The 26,077-nt window shown below is 37.0% G+C and overlaps 1 protein-coding gene across 2 annotated transcripts in view; it reads right to left on the bottom strand.

Annotated features, from left to right (window-relative positions):
- The window catches only part of LOC108574466 (protein cycle), a 35,083-nt gene extending 9,012 nt beyond the window's left edge, over positions 1 to 26,071 (bottom strand). For both annotated transcript variants that reach the window (XM_017937066.1, XM_017937067.1), the window contains exons 1-5: positions 25,890 to 26,071; positions 21,607 to 21,678; positions 18,081 to 18,318; positions 5,794 to 5,886; positions 5,122 to 5,239 (exon numbers count right to left, since the gene is read on the bottom strand). In XM_017937066.1, coding sequence (XP_017792555.1) covers positions 5,122 to 5,239; positions 5,794 to 5,886; positions 18,081 to 18,318; positions 21,607 to 21,678; positions 25,890 to 26,065 — 697 coding nt within the window. In that variant the 5' untranslated portion in view covers positions 26,066 to 26,071. The remainder of the gene's footprint in view (positions 1 to 5,121; positions 5,240 to 5,793; positions 5,887 to 18,080; positions 18,319 to 21,606; positions 21,679 to 25,889) is intronic.
- Positions 26,072 to 26,077: the final 6 nt, after the last annotated feature.

The following is a 26,077-nucleotide window of genomic DNA, read 5'->3' on the forward strand; positions in this document are numbered from 1 at the left end:
CATTATCTATTAAATATTTTATCAATTATTTATTAAAATTTGGTTTATTCATTAAAACTTTCATTATTTATCAAAATTTTCTGGTGTGCTATATTCTCAGTCAGTTTGAAGGTACTTTTATTACGATTTTCCCTCGAACTTCAAAACACCCCTAAATAGTTCACAATTCCCTAACCATGCCAATTTTACAATTTGACAAATCGACTTCTGTCCAATTTCAAAAATTACAAAATGGTCATTACAAAAATGACCACACGTTACAATTCCATTTTGGCCAATGTTTAAAACTACGTATGTAAATGAAGAAATTAAGAAGAATTGCGATTGTCTAAGATAGTACAAAGAAGTTGCAACGTGTCATATTCACAGTCGTACAAGCTTTATAGCTGTCCAAACATCTATATTGTTCTGTTACAACGAAGTAAAAAGAAAGTGAACTGAGAACATTGACGAGACGTTAACGCGAGCTGTGGGCGCACTAATGGGCATATATGCAATCTCTTCTTTAGTCAAGCCGTATTTATCACTTTCCGTAATACACAACGTGTATCACAGTTATGCAATTAATCTTGGCGCATTGTAACATGGAAGCATGCAACTAGTCCTCTTCGCAGTTTAAAAATGACAACTAGCTCCGATTTGTCTTCTATTTACAACCTCGATATTATTTCCTATTAATTTTATTTTATTCTCTGTTATTGATTACGTTATCAATCACATTCTTCCGTATTTCTGCTAACCATTGCAACTTGGCTATGTTTCAATAATTTTGAAACATCGAAACGCTTAACAATGTGATGGAATTTTTCAGCCAATAATTATTCGATATATTAAAATATAAAAAGGATAAATCGTGAATTCGTTTGATCTCAAATATTACCAATAAAGAAATCAACGTTACAGGTATAAAAAATATGAATTTTTGGTCAAGTTTGTAATTTAACATTGTAAATATATACAGAGTGGACGACGTAAAGCAGGCCACCTAATTGTCTTCTCTGCAATTATGAAAGAAAATTTTTATAAGCAATTTAAAGGGTTTCAAAGGGTGAATACGATGGAAGACAAATTTTTTTGACGGAAGAAATAGCAAAAATGAAAGAGAGTTTCATGTTTGATTTGAAATTTTAGGGTCTAAGGTCATTTTAAGGTAGTATTATTATGCATGTTTAAATGCACATACAAAAAAACCTGGAAGAAAACAGAAAGAGATAGCATTTACAAACAAATTTTTCTCCCATCTTATTCACAATTTGAAACCATTTAAATTACGTGTAAAATATTTTTCGTGATACCATAGCTAGAGAAGATAATTAGGTGACCTGTTTTACGTGGCCCACCCTGAAGATGGATACATTTTGCTCAATTTCATTACCAATTCATTATTTCACAAATCAGTTTCTTTAAGGATTTAACAGTATCCAAGGTTCTACCAGAATTCCAAAATGTTCTATTCACACATAATCAGAGCCAAACGTCGGAAAATCCTAAAACAAAAATGCTGAAACGTTCAATTCCAGAAATATCCCCCCCCCCAAAAAAAAACAAGAAACCACATCGATACTTCTCCTAGTACCTACACATCTCTCGACGCAAATCACTTGCTGTTACCATAACTCATCGATAATCCCAGAAATCGTTTCAAGCCGGAGTACATATTGCAAAACGAAGACACACGTAACTTCTCGACCAATTACTCTATACGAAAATCCATCAAACGAAACTAAATAGCTGGCTACTCGTACGCGTCTCTCGAATACAAATCTCGCAATTACCGCTATTCTTGTCGCCGTTACCATTACAAAAACGTTTCGACATTTGATCAATTAGCCATCAGAGGTGTCAGAGAGAGAGAGAGAGAGCTCGCGATCCTGAACGTTTTCCGACTGGATCTCTCCGGGGTTTATTAATTCCACCGCAACAAATGTCGATGATTAACGACCGTGGGACCTTACCTCAAGGTCCTCCGCGTCTAAATCGTACCGCTTCGTAACATCCTCGCCGGGATCCTGTCGCTCGTAACCAGTCCTGCTTTCCTCCTTTAGACGAGTCTCTTTCGTAAGCCTCTTATCTCGCGGCGCTAATTCGAAGATGTTTATCGACAGGCAGATGCTGCCGAACCACTGACATTTATCAGGACATAAACCTCATCGACGAGCAGCGAGTGTTTAACGGCTATGCAGCCAGCCGAGGGAATGTCGAAAGGTGTCATAAGTGTCTAATGAATTCATACGTGAGAGAAGCGGGTGAATGATGGAAACGATTTTACCGGAGCTGTGATATTTTTAACACGTTCACTGACACGTTGGTCATCTGTGACCCGAGATTGTTTCCTCGATGGTGGTCATCGATGACCGGAGGACCTCAAATGTTTGGAGTAATTAAAATGAAATGAATGTCGTCGACTACAAATTTCGAACGTCGTAGCTAATTAAATAGACATTATTTTGAATTAAAAAAAAAAGATAAAGCATAATATAATACTATGCTTAGAATAATGAAAATATTCTTGTGGCCCTTTGAGAGCAATATGCAAATTTGGCGTGGCAGTCAACGTGTTAAAATACTGTAAGTATGTAGTATCGGGGCCTCCAAATAGGAAACCGACAAGGGAGAATAGAGAAGGAGTGGTTAGCGTAGCGCGCAAAGCTTCGGCTTGCTAAGCCGAAGGTCCCGGGTTCGATTCCCGTTGGGTCCCTCAATATTTTTCCTTAGGTTCCTACAAATGGGGGCTCGTCCGGGATGGAGGCATCTACGGCTGCACGAGCCAGGCGCTGTGAGATGAAAACATGTGAGAGGGTTTGCACGTCTCCCAAAAAGAGTTGAGGAACAGAGTTTCGGCTGAGAGTGCCACTGTGTGGGGGAGTGTACCCGAGAGTGTTGAGTTATGTTGCACTGAGGATATTCGAGGGTGAATGTCAGTTCAGGATGGCCGAGTGTGTAGTATCGGGGGCCTCCATACCCAAAAAATAGGAAACAGGCACGGGAGAATAGAGAGGGAGTGGTTGGCGTAGCGCGCAAAGCCTCGGCTGGTAAGCCGAAGGTCCCGGATTCGATTCCCATTGGGTCCCTCAATATTTTTTCCTATGTTCCTACAAATGCGAGCTCGTCCGGGATGGAGGCATCTATACACGAAGCCAGGAGGGGTTGTGCGATGTGAAAACATGTCGAGGGTTGTGCACGTCTCCCAAAAATGCGTTGTTTCGGGCTGTGTGCCACTGTGTGGGGGGAGTGTGCCCGAAAGTGTTGAGTTGTGTTGCACTGAGGATATTCGAGAGTGAATGTCAGTTCAGAGGATGGCCGAGTGTAGTATCGGGGCCTCCATACCCAAACAGGAAACCGACAAGGGAGAATAGAGAAGGAGTGGTTAGCGTAGTGTGCAAAGCTTCGGCTTGCTAAGGAAGGTCTCGGGTTCGATTCTTCCGTTGGGTCCCTCAATATTTTTCCCTAGGTTCCTACATGTAGGAATGGAAGTTTCGTGTGAATGTTTACTACGAGTCAGAGTATGCTAGAATTTTTTAGAGTGACGGAGGGACGTTTGAAGAGTTGTAACGGCCAACCTAATCTAAAGCATGACTCAACCCTTGTTTTCCACCACTTTTATTCGAAAGAAAGAATTTACCGGAGTTGTGACATTTTTAACCCCTTCGCATCTATGGACGAGATATCTCGCGACTTAGAGTCGTTCATGCGACCCTTTGGTCGAGATATTTCGCGGCGTAATGTTGTTCATGCGACGCTTTTCTTTTTATAAGAAATTTGCAATATATAATTTAAAAAAGGAGCCACTGATTTTTATTTAAAAGAATAAGCATGTGGATATATATTTTTTTAAATTCTTAATCTTCTATCTGGCGAAAAATATCGACAATATTCGATATTTCTCCACTTCGAGTCCATAGCGAGAGTCGAACGTGAATATTGCGAGTCTTGTGCGTAAATAATTATCAATTTTTATAACTGAACGTCATTGTTGAAATTACTCACGTGTCCCTAACCCACTCACGTCGGATTTCCTTAAACAATCCGTACAACACCACCTCTACTTTCGTAAGTTCAATTGTAATTATAATTTCATTGCTTTCTATTTTCTTTTATTTACTTATCGTAGAATAATTCATGCTAATCGATTGAAATTAATACTTTCGTGAATGCTCTTGAAACACTTCAATTTGGATATTTGCAACTTCGTAAATGTTTCCTTAAAACGAATATTTTACAACGATGTTTGATTGCGAATAGCAGCAAAGTTATTAGAAAGTATACGAATACTATCGTTCTATGTATTTGAAATATTACCTAAGCCAGAAGAAGTGAATAAAAGCAGCGTATGATTAAGTTGTTATACCCATCATTAAATTATAAAAGGATCAAGTATAATACCATTATAAGACGGTTATTAAATTACGTCTTCAACGAGCATATAAGCCGATTGTCATAGATCATTCTATCTGACAATCCTTGCCTTTCTGTACCATAAAAAGTAAAAATAATTTAAGCAATTTTGCACTCTTAAATGCTACGCGTAATTTATGGAATTTAAAAGCAGCGCCATTAGTGGAGGAATGATGCAAATTATTTCTTCCTTTTATTGCATACGTCGGTTTTACTTCTATTTTATTAAACCTATTTAACGATACCCATATAGAAAAATTGTTTTACACGAGAAAGGACAAGTTTAAGGGAAACCTTGGAAAGATTAATTAACTAATAATACCCAAGAGAATTTCATTCGCCATTGCAAAAGATAAAAGCTGATCAACATTTTTTAGTCAATACTTGAGCCGCTCATTTGCTAAATCGGTTAACTCCACGAAGCAAAAGGTAGAGAAAAAAGAAATTAATAATAAAATTAATATAATATCACACTGGCTTTCGAAATAAATGATTTCTTATTCAACGGCCATACAAATTTTTGTCATTTTAATGGTGTTAAGCCTAATTATTAAGGAAAATTATTTTAAATATAAAAAGCTAAGTAGCAATCAATTGGCACTAAAATTTAAAAAAATTCAAAAAACGGAGTTAACCACTTTGGCCATTTCTAAAAAAAGAAACTTTTAGATAAATTTTTCAGACTTCCACTTGCAGAATCATGAATGAAATTATATCGATACATACTTTTTGCGTCTATCAATCGTTCGCGTGGACTAAGATCCGAAGAGGACAACTGTTCCTTCACCTTGGCAACATCTTTCGGGTGGAGGATATCGAACCAACTTTGACCCAACAGGTCACCCTGTGCAAACATATAAAATTCATTCGTGTCATTCTACACTTCACATTTTATCAATTGTACATACACACTACCGGCCAAAAGTTTCGAATCACCGAGCATTGCAATTTACATAAAAATTTCCAGAAAAAAGTCAGCGACTTTGAGAATTTTTTATCGTTCGAATCAATTGATACGGGATAAATTGATAAATGTAGAGCTGTGATAAACTTGAAATCTATAAAAAATTAGCAGCACATTTAATATTGACGAAAAGTGGGAGGTGATGCCAAACTTTTGGCCGGTAGTGTATATCGAGCTACTTTAGAACAAGATATTTTCGCAAGAAAGTGCAATTTAGAAGAGAGAAGAAAAAGGAAAGGATTCTTCGATTGATCTCGCTGGTGAAATTGCTACCACGTGTATAAGTACTAGATATACACATTTTCTATGTTTAACGAACCAGATTTATTTAACTACTGTGCTCTGTTTCTGTTCTAAACGTAACGCTCGGTGAAAATTTATTTTACTGTTTGTGTTTTATTATCGGCGTCTCGAAGCATGCAGGGACTGCATACCTGAGAATAATTGAGTGTCTGCAAAACAGACTCGGATACATAGAGAATTCTTCCACGATCACAGCCCACCACGAAGACAAAACCCTCCGCAGCCTGAAACAAGAGAAGGCGCCTTCGATTACGACATCTAGATCAAATATTAATTGCGATTATGCAACGGACGCGACAGAGAATCGGCGGATATTGTCGTCGACAACGATTCGAACCTGTTTGTAAATGTTCCGTACTTCGATAAGCGTGTGATGAAGCGATGAATTGATACACATTTTCGTTTTCAACGAGTTCCGGAAGATAGGAAGTATTTTATTAAGGGGATACGCCACCTTCAGGAGCCTAAAAATAGGTAAAGCTTTGGGAATTTTTTTCATAGGTAATTACTAAATGAAAAATTTCAATTTTTTTCAGAGGATATAAATGTAACCTTCAGTTTTCTTCTCCTATTTTTGAAAAGCGAGAAAATTCAAAATGGAGGAGTTATTGCGGAAGTTCTTCTGCTAGAACATCGATTTCTGATTATCATCGCTAGGAAAGGTTAGACTGTCTGAAATGAGAAATTCTTTTTAATGTATCATCTATAACGTAGCTTAGAATTTTTCATAAATTGTAGTTAGTATAGAAATGGTGACAGTTTCAAGAGGACAAACTTCTTTTTACCAAAAAATCAACTTCGAGCATTTCTAAAAAATTAAATAATTTAGATATTGAAAAAGTTAGGAGTTGCGTTGTAGATAATATAGTTTTATTTACAAATCTAAAGAATCTTTCATTTCAGACGTTTCATTCCTTGCCGGCGATGGTGGCCAGCAATCCGATGTTCTAGCAGAAGAGTTCTTGCAATAACTCCTCCATTTTGTAACATTTTTATTTTTTAAAAATTGGAGAATAAAGCTGAAAGTGACATTTATGTTCTCTGAGAAAATGTAAACTTTTCATTTAGTAGTTACCTATGAAAAAAATTCCCAAACTTTTACCTATTTCTTAGACACCGCAGCGTGGTGTACCATTTTAAGGTTAGGTCCTTTGGACCTTGGAGAGGCCATCATGGTGACTCGTTAGTGACATCGTTGGAGTCACACTATTTACACTTCTTGTAATCATTAATACCAAATTTGAGGATTTTCTCTATTAATATTTCTATTAGGTATATATCATTCTAAAATATATCTGTGGTCACTCAAATTATCCTGCTACAATACCTTCCAATTTAAACCTTCTTAACCCCTTCCACTCGGAGGATTTTTTGCCGTAGGAAAGGTTGCAGGTCGAATCTTCTTTTTGAAATTCTTTAGAACTGACGTAGAAATAAACTATACTATTTTATTTCAATATTTCACTGCTTGGACCTCTAATATATAGTGAACAATTTATGGAAGTTCATAGATTTGCTGTTCATAGAGTCTTGATTAATTATTTACCAAGTGATAATTATTTAACGCAGCCTCTCAGTCGCCATTGCGGAACCAAAGTGGTTCAGGTTTAAATGGGATTCATAGTTTTCTCTACCAAACGAAAATAGGTACATAGCCAGAATTAAGGGTCTCTTTCTGCCATAATGTCCAGAATCATGCTTCCTCTCTCATCCTCGCAAGGATATCACCATTAAAATCGCTGCAAATAACGCTATTCTTAGTTTCATAACTTTTTAAGCTGTGTTTTAATGTATCTACGAATTTTACATAAACTTAAATTGGGGGGAAATCTAAGAGGGGAAACCAATTTTTCGTTAAATGAAATTTCACGGTTCTATGATGTTAAACGTAGCGGTTCATGACATATTTTTGATATTAGAACTTTAGTTAATTGCTAGCATGTTTTCAAGGATTAAAGCCTGTCCTGGCGAGAGAAAAATTGGAAGGTGATTTCAAGTGATTATTTGAAGTTTGTGTGGACAAAATGATATTAGGTATAGTTTTTCCACAAATTTCAAATAATAATCTGCTGTTCTTTATGACACGTTTTTTGGCTGTCGAGGACGAGAGAAATTACCTTCTAATTAATGGAAAAAATATTAGGTATAGAAACAACACAATCTTTCCCATTTCACACCGTCGAATGAACAAGTAACCACATCGAACGAAATATCCTTGGACATTAACAACTTTCCACCGTGTACAACCTACTCTGTTAAAAGTCAATTTCAAAACTGAACAGGCTCTCTAACGACGAACGTTCTCAAGTGGATCATCAAGATACTTAAGTCGACTCATCTCGGTGCGATCGCGAACGTGAAATTCGATCGCATGTAAATTGTATACTTGTAACGGTGTATCGACGGGTTTAAGTATACCGGGAGAGTGTACCGATGTTAATGAATGTTGCATGGGACCGAAGATATATCGTCGCGGTCTTTGCAAATGCCGATTACGCAACCGAAACGCACTTAGCCTGGCTGACTTACCTGCCAAAGAGATTGACGATACACGTACGAACATTGACGCGCTGCTGCTCTCGGGTTATTGCGATCGGTTGGATAAGGATCCGTGCACGTCGAGATTCGAAGGTAACAAGCAGAAGTTGTAGCGACTGGTTACAGTCGATTTCGATCTATTGTTTCTCCGTTAAATCTAGTTCCTTGTTTCGGCATTTTTCTTTTTCGTCGGTGGTTACACGTGTCTGAGGTAGCCGCTCAGATTGTCAGCGGATGAGGAATGTTTACGTATGAGACACTCAGAAGATGAAGTGACCTAACTCCGTTAAATTAGATTTGTTAAATTTTTTTCTATTTACGAAGAGTTAAGCGCCAAACATGTGATTTGATGCTAAATTTGGAAGAATTTCGAAAAGTCGAGTTAATCGTTCTAGCTTCTGAGTGGATTGTGTAATGCATAATTTATGTTTGATACGAGAATTTTGAGGCTTTCACGGTGCGGTATGTTGCAGTTTATACTGTTTGAAGCTTTTGGGACACCTGTTAATTTGAACTTTACGTTAAACACCCGCGGTATTAAATCAAACGATTATTTTACAGATTACAGTAAATTCTCTACAAGTGTCAGTTTGGATTCTACAAGTGTCAGTATAGATGGTCCTATGCCTAGGCTGCGTCATTGCTGCGCCCATGTTACCTCGCTCGCTGCCAGTCAAGCGTGTAACGCTACACCACTCGGTTTCTTTTACGAGATTTCACGGCTCGACAATTCATAATAGAAAAATATAATTTCTTTAATTTTACTCTTTTTCATCTAAAATTTTTTTTAACATGTTGCTGAGATTTTTCTGATGAAAATGAGATCAAACACGATATAATTTGAACAACATTTACTTATTAACACGTTCACTGTCACGCCAGACAAATTTTGGGATAAAAAAACGTAAAATTAAAAGAGTTGGTATTTAAACCGCTTGGTTGCCTCGACTCACGTTTCATCCTTATCTTTTATTCGCTGTCCTTGTCTGCGTTCGGCAAACTGCCGAAACGGCAAACGTAGTCCCTGACTCTACAAGTGTCAGGTTTAGGTTCCTTGCGGACTGACACTTGTGGAGAATTTACTGTACTTGCACCGAGTTTTTTAACGTTAAAATATATTGAACAATGTAGGTACAAAGTTTTCAATTTTCTGGTCAATGTACGCTCCTCGTTATAGTAACTTTTTTTAAGTTTCTTTAAAGTTTCTTCCTGGATTTCTCTCCAGGACCGCTGCAAATGTGTCCACAGATCTTTTCGTCACGTTGGACAATGTTTCTGAATACTTCTGTCTACCTCATCCCACAATTTCTGGCGTGGAACCTCGTTATAAATATTTCAGATTTTCTTGTTTTAATTATAATAAAATACCAGCCATATCGATAAGAGTATAATTATCAGTAGAACGGTTCATATCGAAATAAGTAACCAAATCTTTCCTCTAAGCTTGATTTACTGTAAAACGGTAAGGTGATGATTTCATGGACGAGAGTGATAAATTTCTTAACGTTTCTAGCTTCATCAGAGGTTCGAAGACCTTCTTTTCAAATTGTACATTAATTAGGGAACCATTCCTGCGAACCTAAACCCACTTACTGGCCATCACGATGTAAAAGATGGTGTTACCAATTGGATAATTGTATAAGAAAAGTAGTGGTAGGCAAAATTTTCAAAAAACCCCTATCAGGAGCACGAAAGATGGACTTTATTAAATCTCAGGATTAGAGATGATTATTTACGTTGGTAATTAGCAGTTACCTAAGTTACCATCGTTATACATACACTACCGGGCAAAAGTTTCGAATCACCTGCTAATTTACGGTAAAATTGAATCCGCTGCTAATTTTTTATAGATCTGAAATTGATGTTGCGGAGATCGACAGTATTTTACCTTATTTCGATTGATTTGAACGAGGAAAAACTTTGTTAAAATATTCTTAAAATTACTAACTTTATTCTGGAAATTTTTGTATAACTTGTAATGCACAGTGATTCCAAACATCTGGCCGGTAGTGTATATGCCACGTGCTACGAAGTAGTGGAATAGGTATCTTAATCCTGAATGGAATTTTATTTTCGTCGAATGGACAATTGATTGTGGTGGTTCTCAACCTCACAGGATACTAGATTTTCTATGAATTCTGATATCAGTGGCGGTAGCGGCAAGTAGCGGTTAGGTTTATCAGTGACGATTTCTAGAATCTCATTCTGCGGAATTTGTAGCTTAGACTCGTCTATCTGACGATAATACACGTCAAGATTACTCTTTTTAAAGTACCCGTGCTCACGTTCCGGATCATTGACCAGCCAATCAAATTTTAATTGGCCAGCTGATCATGTTTGATAGCTTCGAAGTTAGGGTTCGAGTTGTAGGTACAGGATCTGATCTGTTCAAGACCTATGTATGCTTTATATATTTTTCATTAAACCTAATAGATTTAGTTAAGTGAATCTGTGCTACAGAAGATTATCATAGAATCAGCTGTAACAAAATCCTTGCTAGAATATGTTTACTCTTGGTACAGAAGCTTTTACCTAATAAAAGTGTCAGATCCTTTTGCCGGACTCTGTGTAATGTTAGATCGTCCGGTAAGTTCGTGATCGATGTGCCCTTTAGATCGATGTTCCAAGCGTTCCTATAAACGTTGTGAAAGAATGTAATCAGCTTCTCTTATACAGGGTGGGTCACGTGAAGCAGGCCACCTAATTATCAATTTTTAATCAATTGCTACAGCGGTAGGAGACAATTTTTATATGTAACTCAAATGGTGAATGAAATGGAAAAAATTCCCAAAAAATGAATGGAAGTTTCACATTTGATTCAAAATTTCAGAGTCCATGGTCGTGTATGTTTGAATGAATATTAATGTCCGTTACAACAAACAGTAGAAAAAAATACACTACCAGCCAAAAGTTTCGAATCACCTCCCACTTTTCATCAATATTAGATCTGCTGCTAATTTTTTACAGATTCGAAGTTTATCTCAGTTCTACATTTTATTCGAACGATAAAAAATTCTCAAAGTCGTTGACTTTTTTCTGGAAATTTTTGTGCAAATTTGCAATGCTCGGTGATTCCAAACTTTTGGCCGGTGGTGTATGTACATTTTTGTAAAAACACATGATCTTGAAAATAAAAAAAAAGAAAATAGAAAATTTGGCATTTATAGGAAAATTTACGTTTAGATTAGGACGCTATAGGACGACACTTGTTTCTATGTTTAGGACTTGATAAATTTTTTTTGAATTACTGATGTAGCTTGCCTCTATGCAGAAAAGCAAAACAGAATGATCTTGTATCTTGTTTCACCAGATTCAATTTATAACTGGATACGTTCGGTAACTTTATGGACTTGTTTCAGTAGACGTTTAGAAAGTCCCTCAGAGAGTGCAGCATCTTGAATGTTAGAGAACTTAACACTTTGTATGGATTATCATTCGGAATGTTTCTAAGAACAAATAAATGTCTGTGCAATGTAAAGAAATCTGTCTTCGTTGGAAATAAAATTTACCGTATGCAATAGTACGTCGTGTACGTAAATTAATTTTTAACAGCACAGTACACCTTGTTCTATTTGTGAAATATAGGTAGTTAAGCAGGCAATTTGTAAAAGTGTGGGCGTGAACATACTGTGTTTAAAAATGAGACAAAAATTGTACTAGTTTTCTTTTACGCTGTAATTACTTAAACGGCATCGGAAACGTAGTTATAACGCAGAATTAATCAATTTAATCGACAGATGTCCCGTGAGATAATAAGCAGCTACATAATATTCCTTAGAAAGCTGTTGTAACGTTCATATGCAGATACATATCTGCATAATCATACCTTACGGTGGTCTTCTACGGAAAAGTACTAATAAAATGCGAAATAAAGTATTAACAAAAGTATTCAGATAAGAAATCTGATTTTCATTCAACACTATTGTCTGTATTTCGTCACAGCCACACGGTTCAGTAATTAGAACACTATAATAGTTTTGCGATGAGATTTTTAAGAAAGTACGAACAGTACTTGTAACATTATGGAAATTATTTGAAATAAATAATGTTCAATTTCAATACAGTTATGTTATTTTCAAAACGAACGGTTTAAAACCCAGTGGGAACTTTCAGGACGACCTAATACATACACTACCGGGCGAAAATTTGGAATCACCGAGCATTGTAATTTACACAAAAATTTCCCAAAAAAAAGTCAGCGACTTTGAGAATTTTTTATCGTTCGAATTAATTGATACGAGATAAATTGATGAATGTAGAGCTGAGATAAACTTGAAATCTATAAAAAATTAGCAGCAGATTTAATATTGATGAAAAGTGGGAGGTGATACCAAACTTTTGGCCGGTAGTGTATGTGCCGTTTAATGCAAAAGTGGTGCAAGTCAACTTTTCGCCTTTTTGAGTTAACACCACGTCTCGAAAGCTCAACCTTCCTTCTGTTTTGTGCAGAACCACCCACTCGAATGGCATGAACGCTGCATGCAAGAATAGAGTAAGTCAGGCACTGTCCCCTGGATTTCGAAGAAGAAATGAGCGACGAATAAGAGCTTAACGTTATCGCTATCCACAAAGTTTCTGTGTCATGCTCGTTATTAATTTTCGATTAAACCACATTTTACACATTTTATTCATTTTTTTAAATAATTTGTTTGGTAGTTAACGAAGCAGTAGAAACATATTATCTACCTCGACAAGTAGATCCCTTTCTTATTACATCTAATAATAATTACCTTCCCGGTTTGCATGAAAATGGTGTAAGTCAGAAGAATATCGAATAAAATGATTACACATACGCTTGATTTTCGAGGCAAAATTGCATTATTAGCTTAAGGCACATATGGGCCAACCTCGGCCCTAATCTATTTCAGCGAAGTTTGTCTTCAATCTTCACATTAAATTGTTACGTCGTTCGTTATATTATCAAATTTACGTAGAGCTTTATACCAAAGCAGTATATTATAAATAAATGAAATACGAAGTAGCAACTTGGTTTAATTCGTTTAATATTAATTTACTTTATTTAATAATTTGGTCCGGCCCAACGATAATTTGGCCCCCGAACTAGGAAAGGTTGCCAATGCCTGGCTTAACCGTTTGAGTACCAGAGGTTTTTAAAAGCCGAACAGCGCAATAGCGCTTTCTGAATGGGACGCGAAAAGATCGAAGCGGCGCGATAGCGCTTCTTTTATAACAGGTGACAACGAAGTACAAAATGTATTACTTGGATTACTTGTATACGAAAGAAGTAGCGAAGCGACGTACATGCGTCTGAAAAGTTGAGCGCGTTTCGTCAGATTGTAAGTGCGCCGTCAGTTGTCCTGGGTTTTTTCGACATGAAATCTGAAGAGCGCGAAAGCGGCGCGTGGGACTCAAACGGTTAAGGTATGTATAATTATACAGTGGCTATCAGAACTATAGGACTGCCAGGATACTCGAGCAAAGAAGGAAGAGGTCAGGAGTTAATAGCCCAAGCGAGATGCGGGAATTTAGAAAACTGTACTGGGAATTAGAGGAAGGAAGGAGATGCGATTTGTGTGGTGATAGATTCGGAAATCTGGAACGTTTGACAAGGGACGAAAGGGATATCAGGATGGAAGACGTAGTGAGTGGGAGAGAGGGCAGAAAGATTGTAGAGTGGCTCGAGAAGCTGAAAAAGAAAAGAAAAAAGAGAGTGGCTGATAACACCAAAGAGAATATTTAAGTATAAGGGAGGGGCAACAATTAATAGGGAATGTGAATGGAAGAGAAAGAGAGAATGAATCGAATGAGTGAATAAGATAGTTTTATAAAACCTATGTTATTGCAAACCAAGTCCAATTCATGCTTACATAAAAGAGATTTAACATTCTTTCATATTCCTGAATTTTACAGAACTTTGCTTTATCCCTCACTATCTAGAAACCGCTTTTTTCGACTTACACCACTTTCTTATTAAACGGCTCATATGCACTACGCATGAAACGCAAACGCGTAGATCCTTAAGCATCAAGGATCCAAGGTAGTACGCAGAGCTAACGTCGCACAGTGGAAATGTTAATTTATCCGTGAGCCGGATACTAGCGGTATCGGCAGTTATAAACGTGCAGTAATTCACAATGAAAGTTTCTGCGGATAATAATGGAGCCGGAGCCGGCGTCGATCCGAGCTGGTATGCCGGGTGTGGTCACTTGCTCGAATATTTAGCTGTGAGCGGCCGGGACAGAGCAAAGGAAAGTCTCGATAAAAGATAAACCTATCTACGTACGTACGCGACAATGAAAAATGCCTACCAGCCACCGACACGAACTCTGTGCTCAGTCGCGTGACGGAATCTGGAGTGAAAAGGAACTTCTAGCCGTTCTGTTTTCGCGAGACTTATTCTTAAAGCTTCTAGAGTCCCGGATAGCGACGTGGATTCGCGTCGTTCAGTTCCTTACACAGGCCCTGATACTTGTTGCACGACTCTAAATGACAATACCGTTGCACTTGGTACGATGCGTTTAGCGATATTAGATCAGCCCCGTAAGTTCGTGTCGAATTTTGTAATTTAGAGCAATATTTTCAACAAATCTTTAAACTTTATGTAAAAAGGAAAAGGAAGCGCCTTCTCGTTTCACAACTTTCTTCTGTTTTTTGTTTTCGGCACACGAACTTATGGGATGGCATAATAGTTTCATTAAGGAAGCTCGACGAGAGTTTGAGAAAAGCGTGAATGGATTACTCTACAATTCACATTAGCCAGGAAATGATTTATGACTTTAGCAGCAGACTTTTCAAAAGTGAACTTTTTAATGTAATTAAAACGTGATTGAGAAATTAGTAAAGTTGGAAATATAGAAATGATAACACTTATCATTATTGAATATTCACTGTTTTTGGAAAGTTGCTAATGGGTCAGACGTTCATTTAATTTAGGAACAGTATCGAAAGATTACCTGGAAATTGAGAACAGTTAAGGGTTGATGCGACATTCGTTTTGATACGAATCTGAGTTAAGAGTTTATGAGAACTTTAACTGAACAAGGAGTTCTACCATTTGTTCGACACAGTCTTTGATATTTGTTTACCGAATGGATGAGTCTAGAGTGAATCAGTTATGTACTAGGTTGGTGTAAATGATATGTCGTTCTTTCAACAGCTGAAATTAGCATTAAATTTTGTCTGATCATGAAGTTTTATACACAATAGTCAAGAAGAAGGAAGTTGCTATATTACACGAGTATTAAATATTTAAAAAAATTCATAATTATTACCTGACGTGATGAATAATCGGGACATAAATTTATTAAGATTTTTTTGTATAATATAGATGAAGATGAATACTGCTATTCGAACGAATGAATCGTCAGTTATGTATTATAAATAGCAGATTACCATAAAAAATGTACTATTCATATTTTAGATGCTACATTTTTAAAGATTGTTTACGTTAGTATTATACGTATTAGGTAATCCTATGCTGCAATCTTAATATTCCGTTGAATTACTATTTCCAATATCTTTTCCTTTGCATCCGAGTGACACGAGAAATACGATATTCATTATTGATAAATATCGATCGAAAGCGGTAAAATGAATTTTCTATAATATTATAACGCGTTCATTCATGGTTTATTCGAATCCAGCACGGTTCCGAGTTGAGCTGCCAGCTAAGCAATACGAGTCAGCAGTGATAAAGGAAGTGGACAAGTAATGAAAATAGCCAGATAACTATGGTTCAGGAAGATAAGAGAAACAGCTTGCTTTTGTTTTTCAGTCCAATCAATTTACAATTAAGTTCGCGTTATTAATAGTGTTTATTGTCGTACACAAGATATTACCCGAGGATTTTATAAAAACAACATCTACCGGTGTTCTTTACTCACACCTTAAGCAGTGACGTGACATAAGTGACACAAGAATAAATTATTCATATTTTATACAAATTACAATTATGCGAAAAATAGTCAGGTTCTCCGAATATTTTCCACAATTATCGTTAAAGATTTTGTGACAAGGGCTGGTCTTATTGTATATTAATTAAAAAGTTGTGCACTAACATCAGGATTTGAAAATGCAATTTGTGCTATAGTCGAATATAAAAAAGAAAGATAAAGATATAGACGTTAATGAACTTTATGGAAAAAATGTGATTCTTTTTTCATACCTTCACCATTTCTATAAAACTGGATATTTTAAAAAAATCTTTTATATTTCTTTAGTAATTGGCTTGTAGATGGTGAAAAGTTTCGATACTTTGTTCTAAGTCAAACCGCGTGGCAGCAGAGAACAACACTATGGGGGAGCTCGTTCGAAATAGAGGTTAGGTGGCGTCGCCATTTTGCACAAAAATTAAACGAAAAGAATACTTTTACATTCTCGATGGGCAATGCAATAAAGCCGTTGTGACAAGTTTTCGATAGAGTGAATAATTTCCAAAAAAAAAAAAAATGCCAAAGTTAGGTGTCATCTTCAGTCCTCACTGATGGTCTAACCCCTTAAAGCATAGGTGTCCAACCTTTCGATTTGCCTGGGGCACTACGAAATATGTAATACAGTTAATCGTACATAAGTAACGAAACCTCCTTTATCTTTTAATATTTTTTATTATAATGCAATTGAGTCGTGAAAAATATCGCTAAAAATCACACAATAATGTTCAAAGTTTACGATATTGTGCTGTTCAGGGCCACATTGCGGCCCGCGGGCCGCAGGTTGGACACGCCTGCCTTAAAGAGAAAAAAAAACCGAAAATAGAGCGCTTAAAATGGTGTCTAATAGAGAACACGTTAAACAAGCGACATTTCTCAAAGTTTCACGGTTCCTCGTTTCCCGAGAGCCATTAGCACGGAGTGAAGGTGCGATGATAAGAAGTTTGCCGATAATCGACGATCAGAAGCGCGATCGAGCTAAACGGCACGGGCAAACGTATTATCAACAACGACGCGTAATTGCAGATCTACATGCTTCAGGGCCCTTCTCTTTCACCCGTCACGAGACCACGATCTCGGTGAAAAATGTGTAGCACGCCGGAGAAAGGTTAGCCATACGGGCTATTAGATAGAGTCAGTCTCGTACGAAAGGATTGCAAAACGCACGGACGGCCTTTTACAAGCGGCGTAAAAACTTTTCTCCCGCATTGCTTCCAATTAGCAGATTAATGACTTTGGCTTTAACGCGATCACACTTGCTAAGAACGCGTGTATGGGAACACGCGGTGGAAATCGAAAGTGAATCGCGTTTAAATGTAAAACGACGGAAATCCTAAATTGAAATTCTATCACGAACACCGTTGATCCTTTCACGTTTTTCATACACGACACCGTGCCAAGAGAGAGACGATTTACAACGATACATCGTTAATAGATAAGGGGGAAGGAGAGGAAATAGAAAGAAAAAGGAGGTGAAATGAAACTGTCAGCCCCGGGTTTCTCGTTCACCCGGCATTCGAATCGAGAGCTATTCGAATTACGCAAGTGATTCTGAAATACCAGGAAGTCTTACCAGAATGGTATGCACAATCGTATCTACTATCTGGTTTTCCGAATACGGAATCGGTAATGGCGTATAATCTCATCGTCGGAATCGGTCGCTTTCAGACTTTTAGCCAAGATACCCGTTCTCCCCCTAGCCTTTTGCAATCGTCGTAATAACACTATCAACCTCAACTCCGATGCTCATTATGTCATTACTACGATTATTTTTTTCTTATTGGTGACATTTGAAATGTCGTTAACCATTAAGGAAGAGAGATCACTTTCTCTCTCTCTCTCTCTTTCTCCCTTGGGATATTTCGTGATCGGCGATAATATTTTCAAAACCTGTCTCGTTTTTAATCTGTGGCTACTTGTAAAGCTGTAAACTTTCTACGATAAAGATCGACCGCATGCCGTGTACCACGGGAATTTTTCATTGAACTCACTTGAAGTATGAGCGTCTTGAGCTCCTGATCGCTGAGGAACGCTGGCTTATAATGACCTTCCGTGTATGAGGTAACAGCCCCGAGGATAGTCTTCAAGTGTTGCACAGCCATCCTTAGCACGGTCAGCTTGTCGAGTTTACGGGACATCGCGTGGCACATTGGCACCATCGCTGAAAGCTCGGTGATGTAGGTGTTCATCTTGTCCCTCCTTCTTTTCTCGATTTCGCTGTGATTTTGCCTGGAGAAGAATCCACCCGGAAAAAGAAATATTAACGGTACAAGTGTAACGAATGTGTTATATATAATAGTTTTTATTTTGGCGCCACAGCCAAGAAATCTGAACTTGTTCAACTCATTCCCTTCGTTCCTTTTTGTGTTATTCCCCTAATTTAATGTAACTTACTTCTATTATTTCTAGCATACCTACCGATCTACTGTTTTCTATCTATTTTTTACTTTTTCAAAGCTTGAAACACTTAAAAAGTTAGACTTCAACCCAAACTACCCAGTTCGCCTATCGACTATGAAAAAGTATGTTTGCCTACAAAGGGTTAACAAGCGATGACACGACATTTTAAAATTGCGACGCTGTTACGCCTTTCTGACACGAAAATCATCGCACGTTGTGTAATTTATTCGATCAGATAAAATCCCGGAAATCGTTGATCTCTCGTTAAAAAAAGAAAATACCGCGAACGGTCACCAATGGTGTCCGCTCTCTCGTTCCTTCTCCCATCAACATCTGTCATCTTCTCTTGAGAGACACGACCCGTCGTCTCGTGGTGAATCAATTATAAAAGGCGATTCAACTAATAAACGACGCTTTTGTGAGCGAACGCCGGTGATTTGCCTGCCAAGAATTCGCATTCATGCCCCGTAGCGATCAATTGCCGAGCGGAAGCCGCCGCTACGAGAAACCAGTTTCGGTTTACAACCGGGCCGCGCGTCGGTTTATTAATTTGAGAAACACCGCGGTCATCCTAATGTCTCGCGATTAGGCATCGCGCACCGTTTTCATGGAATTTTAATCGGCGTCTATGTCTCGATTGTACTTGCGTTTCTTGTTTACGCTGTTGCGTCAGAGCGGCGATTTATGCGCGCACTGCGGCCACAAATTGCCGGGAAAAAGGTTAAGTAGGTAAAGAAGTGGTTGATTTCTCGTTCGTTGCTGAAGATTCAGAAAAGTCGGAGCGTTACTTTGTTGCAAAACAAAGATTCCAAGAATACTCGTCCTTTTGCAGATTGAAGACTTGTTTGCTTTCTCAATTTTTTTGAATTTTGAAAAAGGGATTTGGCACTTTTGTTAGCTATACATTGCTAGTAGTGAAATAGTAACGTAAGTCCTTTTGCAACCTGAAGATTTATTTGCAAAGCATTTCTTTTTTAATTTGCTTTATTAATTTCTTCTGAATTTTGAAAACGGGATTTAGTGGTTTGACTGTATTTCAATTGTTAGCTTTTAGTGCTACAGTGTACATAAGTCCTTTTGCGAATCAAAAACTTATTTGTCCCTTCTTTTTTATTATTTAGTCATCTTTTTGAATTTGTCCATGAGATAAATGTTGATCAAAAGGGATTTACTGGTTCGACTGTATTACTTCAATTGGTAAGTTTTGTTAGCTATACATTGTTAGTAGTAAAGTAGTGCTAGATTTTTTTAAACATTTTATTATAGAATTTGAAATGTTTATTGGTACATATTTGCATGGTATTGCTTGCACAAATGGAGGATATACTAAGCCTAGCACCTGAAACACCTTCAAAACTGTTGCAGTTTTGCTACATTTTCAATCTCTGAAAGATATTCATTTCAGTCATATTTCTTTAAAGAATGTCATTGAACTTTTATATTTTCTTTCATTCCTTTTTGATTAAAGAGGTAAAGGTTAAAACTCAAGATTTACAAGAACTAATGCTGTATATGAATGAAAACGAAAGCTTCACATGCTGAAACTATCTTAATCCAAGTGATCAATGTTTACTTTCATTGCTACTGTAATTTTATAAAAAAATTAGCTTCACAACCAGAAGGATAACTTCACCAAATCGAAGACCACGCAGTATCGAATATACAGTCTCGATAGAAAGTTTATCGAGAATTCACTAACACTGAAATTTGGATCTGTTGAATTTTTCAAAATTCAAGCCTAATATACGGCAACATAACGCTGAATTTCTGTTACAAGCAGTGCGAACTAATCACTTCTAATTCAGACTTAGAAGTGGTTGCATAGGTCAGACTTGTGCGCTACGAAAGAAACAAGCTAAACGACCTCGTATTTTTGATTTGTAATTTAGCCATTAATCTTTTACCTCGTTGTAACATCGTTTACTGTCAATAAGCTTGCCACGGAGCAAACTAGCCACTAAAATGTCCCCAAGGCAAAAAATAAACGCGCCGTCATTTTTAGTCGTTTTTATAATCTACGTTGGCGTAGATTGGATTAGTGACGTCGCCGATGAAGCCAGAGCAAAGAATCGAGGTGGGTCAAGGTGGCACTTACCTTGGCAATACCTGACATAATACTACATAACTGGCAGCAAAGATTAAGCTTTAAGCCATAATGCGGTTTCTTACTACCTTCAAACCGTCTCAAGTACGCCTCGTGCAATTTTGTCAGATTTTTAGAGCAAATATTACACTTCCGTTAAACATGACACACGCGTCGCGTCGATTGGGAATGATAACTCTATACAGGGTGGGTAAAACAGGCCACCCAATTATCCAGGATTCTCTGACGTACTGTTAGGATAAACACGAAGTTCCACCACCCCTCATACTATGCGAGGAAGGCCATCTTCACGCCGCGCGTCAGTTTTTCAAAAGTTGTCACTTCAGTTTATTGATTTTGGTTACTGGAATACTGAAATTTTTGAAGTCCCTGTTAAGCTGCGGCATAACAGTACGACTCTGGTTAGCTGCGAGTAGAAAATTTTGGTAAAAACCTTGGATGCTATTGAATCCTTTATTCAGTTCATTATAACAGCTGAGGTGTTAAGTATCTATGCACGAGAAAGTAAGAATATGAAATTATGGTTTCCTGAACTGCAAATGATTGGGTGAATTTGTGAAATAATGAATTGGTAATAAAATTGTGCAAAAAGTATCCGCTTTTGTGTATTTTTGTAACTGTATATACAAGGTGGTACGAGAAATTTTGTAATTTAAATAGTTTTGAAAATTTTTATACAAACTACCATTTTTTTCTGTTTCTTCAAAGTCATTTATGTTCTTTTACATAAATTTCTTTTACTACGTAACAGACATGGGTGTGCATTGAAACGTGCATACGACCTTAAAACGACGTTGGACTCTGAAATTTTAAATCAAATGTGAAATTTTCTTTCATTTTTTCCATTTAAATTGCGCACAATTTTCTCGTTCCACCATAGCTAGAAGAGGTAATTACATGGCCTGTTTTACGTGGCTCACCCTGTATAGCGCCAACTAGACGACATTCTTCCAATCTAAGTATCTAATCGCAGCGTTCGTTCATAAGCATTATTATTGATATGTTTCACTTACTTTTTGCTGTCGTCGTTTGTGCGAACAGATTTGGCATCGTCTCCCGCGTCGTCCAATAAATCGCTACCGTCACTGAAACAGAAAACGGAACATTGATCGTGAAAAGAGTATCTCGAATTTTTATTAAAAAAAAAAAACAATTGCACTACAATATTACTAACGTAAACAGCGGAAAGGAAGTAAATTGTGCGAGATTAAACGAAGTTTTCTGTAAATTGAATTCATTGTTATTACACTTCCCTAATCCGTGATTTCTTCCTTACTTTTTGGTAGAGGTAGTATTTTTTTAAGCGACGAGAGCAGGAAATTGATTTGTTTCATTTCTACAAAAGTAAACATCAACGTTTGCCTCGTTTACTGGAAATAAAGTAAATTGTGTGAAGTTAAACGACACTTTTTCTTCTTTTTTTTTTTTTAAGGGAAATATAACGCTGTGAATTGAAATTTACTAATCTGTAATTTTTTCCCTCACTTTTTGGTAAAATTAGTATCCTTTTGTATGACGAGGAAATTGATTTATTTAATTTGTACAAAAGTAAACATGAACGTTTGGCTCGATTACCTCGAATGTGAAATAATATGACCAAATAATTGAGGAAGACCTACTCCAACCCTGAAACGTCGAAACATGGAGAAACCAAGTACTGAAACAATTTCTTCGGCGCGCGCCCCTCGAACGGGGCGTTACCCCTTTGACGCAGAATTTCGCTAAGTTTGGCTCGTGTACAGCTTCGTTACACTTTTGTCATGCAAACGACAAATGGGTACGTGGAATTTTCATATTTTTATCAGAAAATGCCTTGATTTTATTCTTGCTTGCTTCCTTTTAATCAAATTAAACTTATTTACTACTTTTAATTACAACTTCTCTATATCTTAACTTACATGAAACGAAAATTCAAATTCAAATATCTCAATCTGTATTACAAATTCTACAGATTCTGCGTGAATTGACTACAGCACAAGTTGAAAATAGAAAAATGAAATGTTTACACTGTAAAGAAATTTTTAAATTTGGCAATTTTTGAAACTTTCAAAAGAAGCGTTTGAAAATCTTCAAATTTGTCAACAAGCGACTGGTCGAGTGAAGCCTCTTCTATTTTCCAATATCTCTCGATCAAGTGAAACTTATTTACTACTCTTAATTACAAACTCTATGCACATGCATACTTAAGCACAAAACTTTCCCAAATGCCATGTGAATTGATTACAACGTGAGTGAAAAATATATGAAATATTATAGTATATGATACGAATAATAAAACAGAAATATGAAGTGAAATATTCACACTGTGGCATAAAGAAATTAGTAATCTCGAACACGAACCGTTCGAAAATCTGAAAGTAAATGAGCAAAGGATTGGTCAAGTGAGAAGCTTCTTCGAATTTCTAATATCTCTAATTTCGTCGGTTTCACGGTTCACGAACTTACTTTAAGATGCCAAATTGGATAGATTCCGGTCAGAGGTAACATAAACCGTGGTAGTGACTAAAGCAATTTCGACCAGCCACGTCCTCAGAGACGCAAATCTTCGGTTCTGTTAATGATTAAGTTAACCCTTTGAGCAGGTAACCGACACGTTGATTGGTAATTACTTGGAGTTGCCGCCCGTTTAACAAGAAACATCATGAAACACGGGTGTCGATGGGTGGGAAGAGGGTGAGTCGGGCCAGAAAGATGTTTGCAGATGGAAATGTCACTCCTGAATACATTTCGAAGGCTTCGTTTTGACGTATTCTGCACGGGTAGCACGTTAATGTGTGTAATAGTCCCAATACGCTGTACGACTTCCACCTACGCCTGTATTCAAACTGGCTTTGTGCGGAACAAAGTGGTTCTCGCACGTTTAATATTTTTTTCCAGGCATGTTACGATTATGTTAATTCGATAGGATCGTTGCACTTCTACTTTCCTTATTTAGACTTACTATTTTGGGGAGAATAGCTTATTCTTCTTTGGAATTTTTTGTAGAATCGAGAAATTTTGTTTGTTTGCCATGAAAATTGCAACAGCTTAGAAATAAAATCGCACAAATCTGAAATTTACATTAATTGTTTGGGGTGTTGAAAGGGAAAAGTGATTAAAATTTGGTTAACACAGGTTCCTTTTTTATTATAAAAGGTAATTATGTGTAAATGTCCCTTTCTTGTATTTAATTAGGAACGTACTTTATGCAAATTGATTAGAGAAACTTTGTTGCGTATAAGTTACAGTTGTTTCTAACTTTTTTTGCAAGAAAAATATTATAATAAGGTTTACTAAGTATATAAACCGTATAATGAAGTTCAGTATTTAAATACACACATTTCGTCGATTGTTTCCTAACGTTCGGAGAAAACGTATTTTGCGTTAATTCGTTAATGTTCCCGTTATAATGTCCAGTGAAACGTAAGTATAAATTGTATTTTGAGCTTGCATCGTTGTGTATGATTTATACAGTAGATCTATATAATATTTACCAATATTTCCCTAATCTCTGAATTTTTATATTGGGACTCTTACTGTTGCTTGGATTTACCGAATATCCGAATTTTAAGTGCTCCAGTACTCGGATAGCTACTCAATTTAGTCTCGAATATTTGGATTTACGAATATCCGAATTTTAAGTATTCTAGTACTCGAATAGTTACTCAGTTTAGACTCGAATATTTGGATTTACGGAAATCCGAATCTTGAATATTAGGGTACTCGAATGGTTACTCAATTTAGTCTCGAATATTTGGATTTACGAATATCCGAATTGTAAGTATTCTAGTACTCGGATAGCTACTCAATTTAGACCCGAGTATTCGGATTTACGGAAATCCGAATCTTGAGTATCAGGGTACTCGAATAGTTACTCAATTTAGACCCGAATATTTGGATTTATGAATATCCGAATTTTAAGTATTCCAGTACTCGAATAGCTACTCAATTTAGACCCGAGTATTCGGATTTACGGAAATCCGAATCTTGAGTATCAGGGTACTCGAATAGTTACTCAATTTAGACCCGAATATTTGGATTTACGAATATCCGAATTTTAAGTATTCCAGTACTCGAATAGCTACTCAATTTAGACCCGAGTATTCGGATTTACGGAAATCCGAATCTTGAGTATCAGGGTACTCGAATAGTTACTCAATTTAGACCCGAATATTTGGATTTACGAATATCCGAATTGTAAGTATTCTAGTACTCGGATAGCTACTCAATTTAGACTCGAATATTTGGATTTACGGAAATCCGAATCTTGAGTATCAGGGTACTCGAATAGTTACTCAATTTAGACCCGAATATTTGGATTTATGAATATCCGAATTTTAAGTATTCTAGTACTCGAATAGATACTCAGTTTAGACTCGAATATTTGGATTTACGGAAATCCGAATCTTGAATATTAGGGTACTCGAATGGTTACTCAATTTAGTCTCGAATATTTGGACTTACGAATATCCAAATTTTAAGTATTCCAGTACTCGGATAGCTACTCAATTTAGACCCGAGTATTCGGATTTACGGAAATCCGAATCTTGAGTATCAGGGTACTCGAATAGCTACTCAATTTAGACCCGAGTATCCAGATTTACGGATGTATGAGTCTTGAGTATTCGAGTACTCGGAGAGCTACTCAATTTAGACCCGAGTATCCGAGTATCTGCGTACTCGCGTGATTTAGATTTGGATATCCAAATGCATCCGTATTATATCTTTACGAATATCCGAATTGTAAGTATTCTAGTACTCGGATAGCTACTCAATTTAGACTCGAAAATTTGGATTTACGGAAATCCGAATCTTGAGTATCAGGGTACTCGAATAGTTACTCAATTTAGACATCAATCTATCGGATATTAAATACCAATGTCGAACAGTCTCCTATACGTACTAATTTCCGCATTCTTTAATCTTAATCCTGTATCCAAATTTGCTTTCTTCAATCTAAAACCTGAGTAACTAATAAAGAAAATCTAAATATGAATACTCAAATACTCGAATACAAGTCCGGATACTCTCGGATTTCGACACCAAGTTGGAATAATAAGGAGTATTCCTCTAGAGCTCTATTTCATATGCATTTAAAATCCACCCATCTTTCTCTAAAACAATATCTGTTCACAGTAAACTCTTACAACCATTTGTTTACGTCAATAGATATAAAAATGAACAAACTCGTCCATACCAAATCACAATTTCATCTTTAAGAATTTCAAGGATCGATAACCGTTCTCTCCATACTCTCTCCGTTCTCTTCCGCAGTCTGACCATTGTAAACTCTGAAAAAAATCGTCGATCAACTTACTGGCAGGAGAGCTTTCGCTTCTTCGAAACTGCGACGAACTCCTCGGAAGTGTCGGTGGTGGTTGGTCCATGGCTGGGGGTGGTGGATGCGCTTCGTTGGTGATGATGGTGATGATGATGATGATGATGGTGACGGTGGTAGTGATGGCCGGAGGCGGGTGTCTGGTCGGGGACCATCGTCGGGGGTGT

Source organism: Habropoda laboriosa, unplaced genomic scaffold (genome assembly GCF_001263275.1).
Source record: "Habropoda laboriosa isolate 0110345459 unplaced genomic scaffold, ASM126327v1 scaffold172, whole genome shotgun sequence".
NCBI lineage: Eukaryota > Metazoa > Arthropoda > Insecta > Hymenoptera > Apidae > Habropoda > Habropoda laboriosa.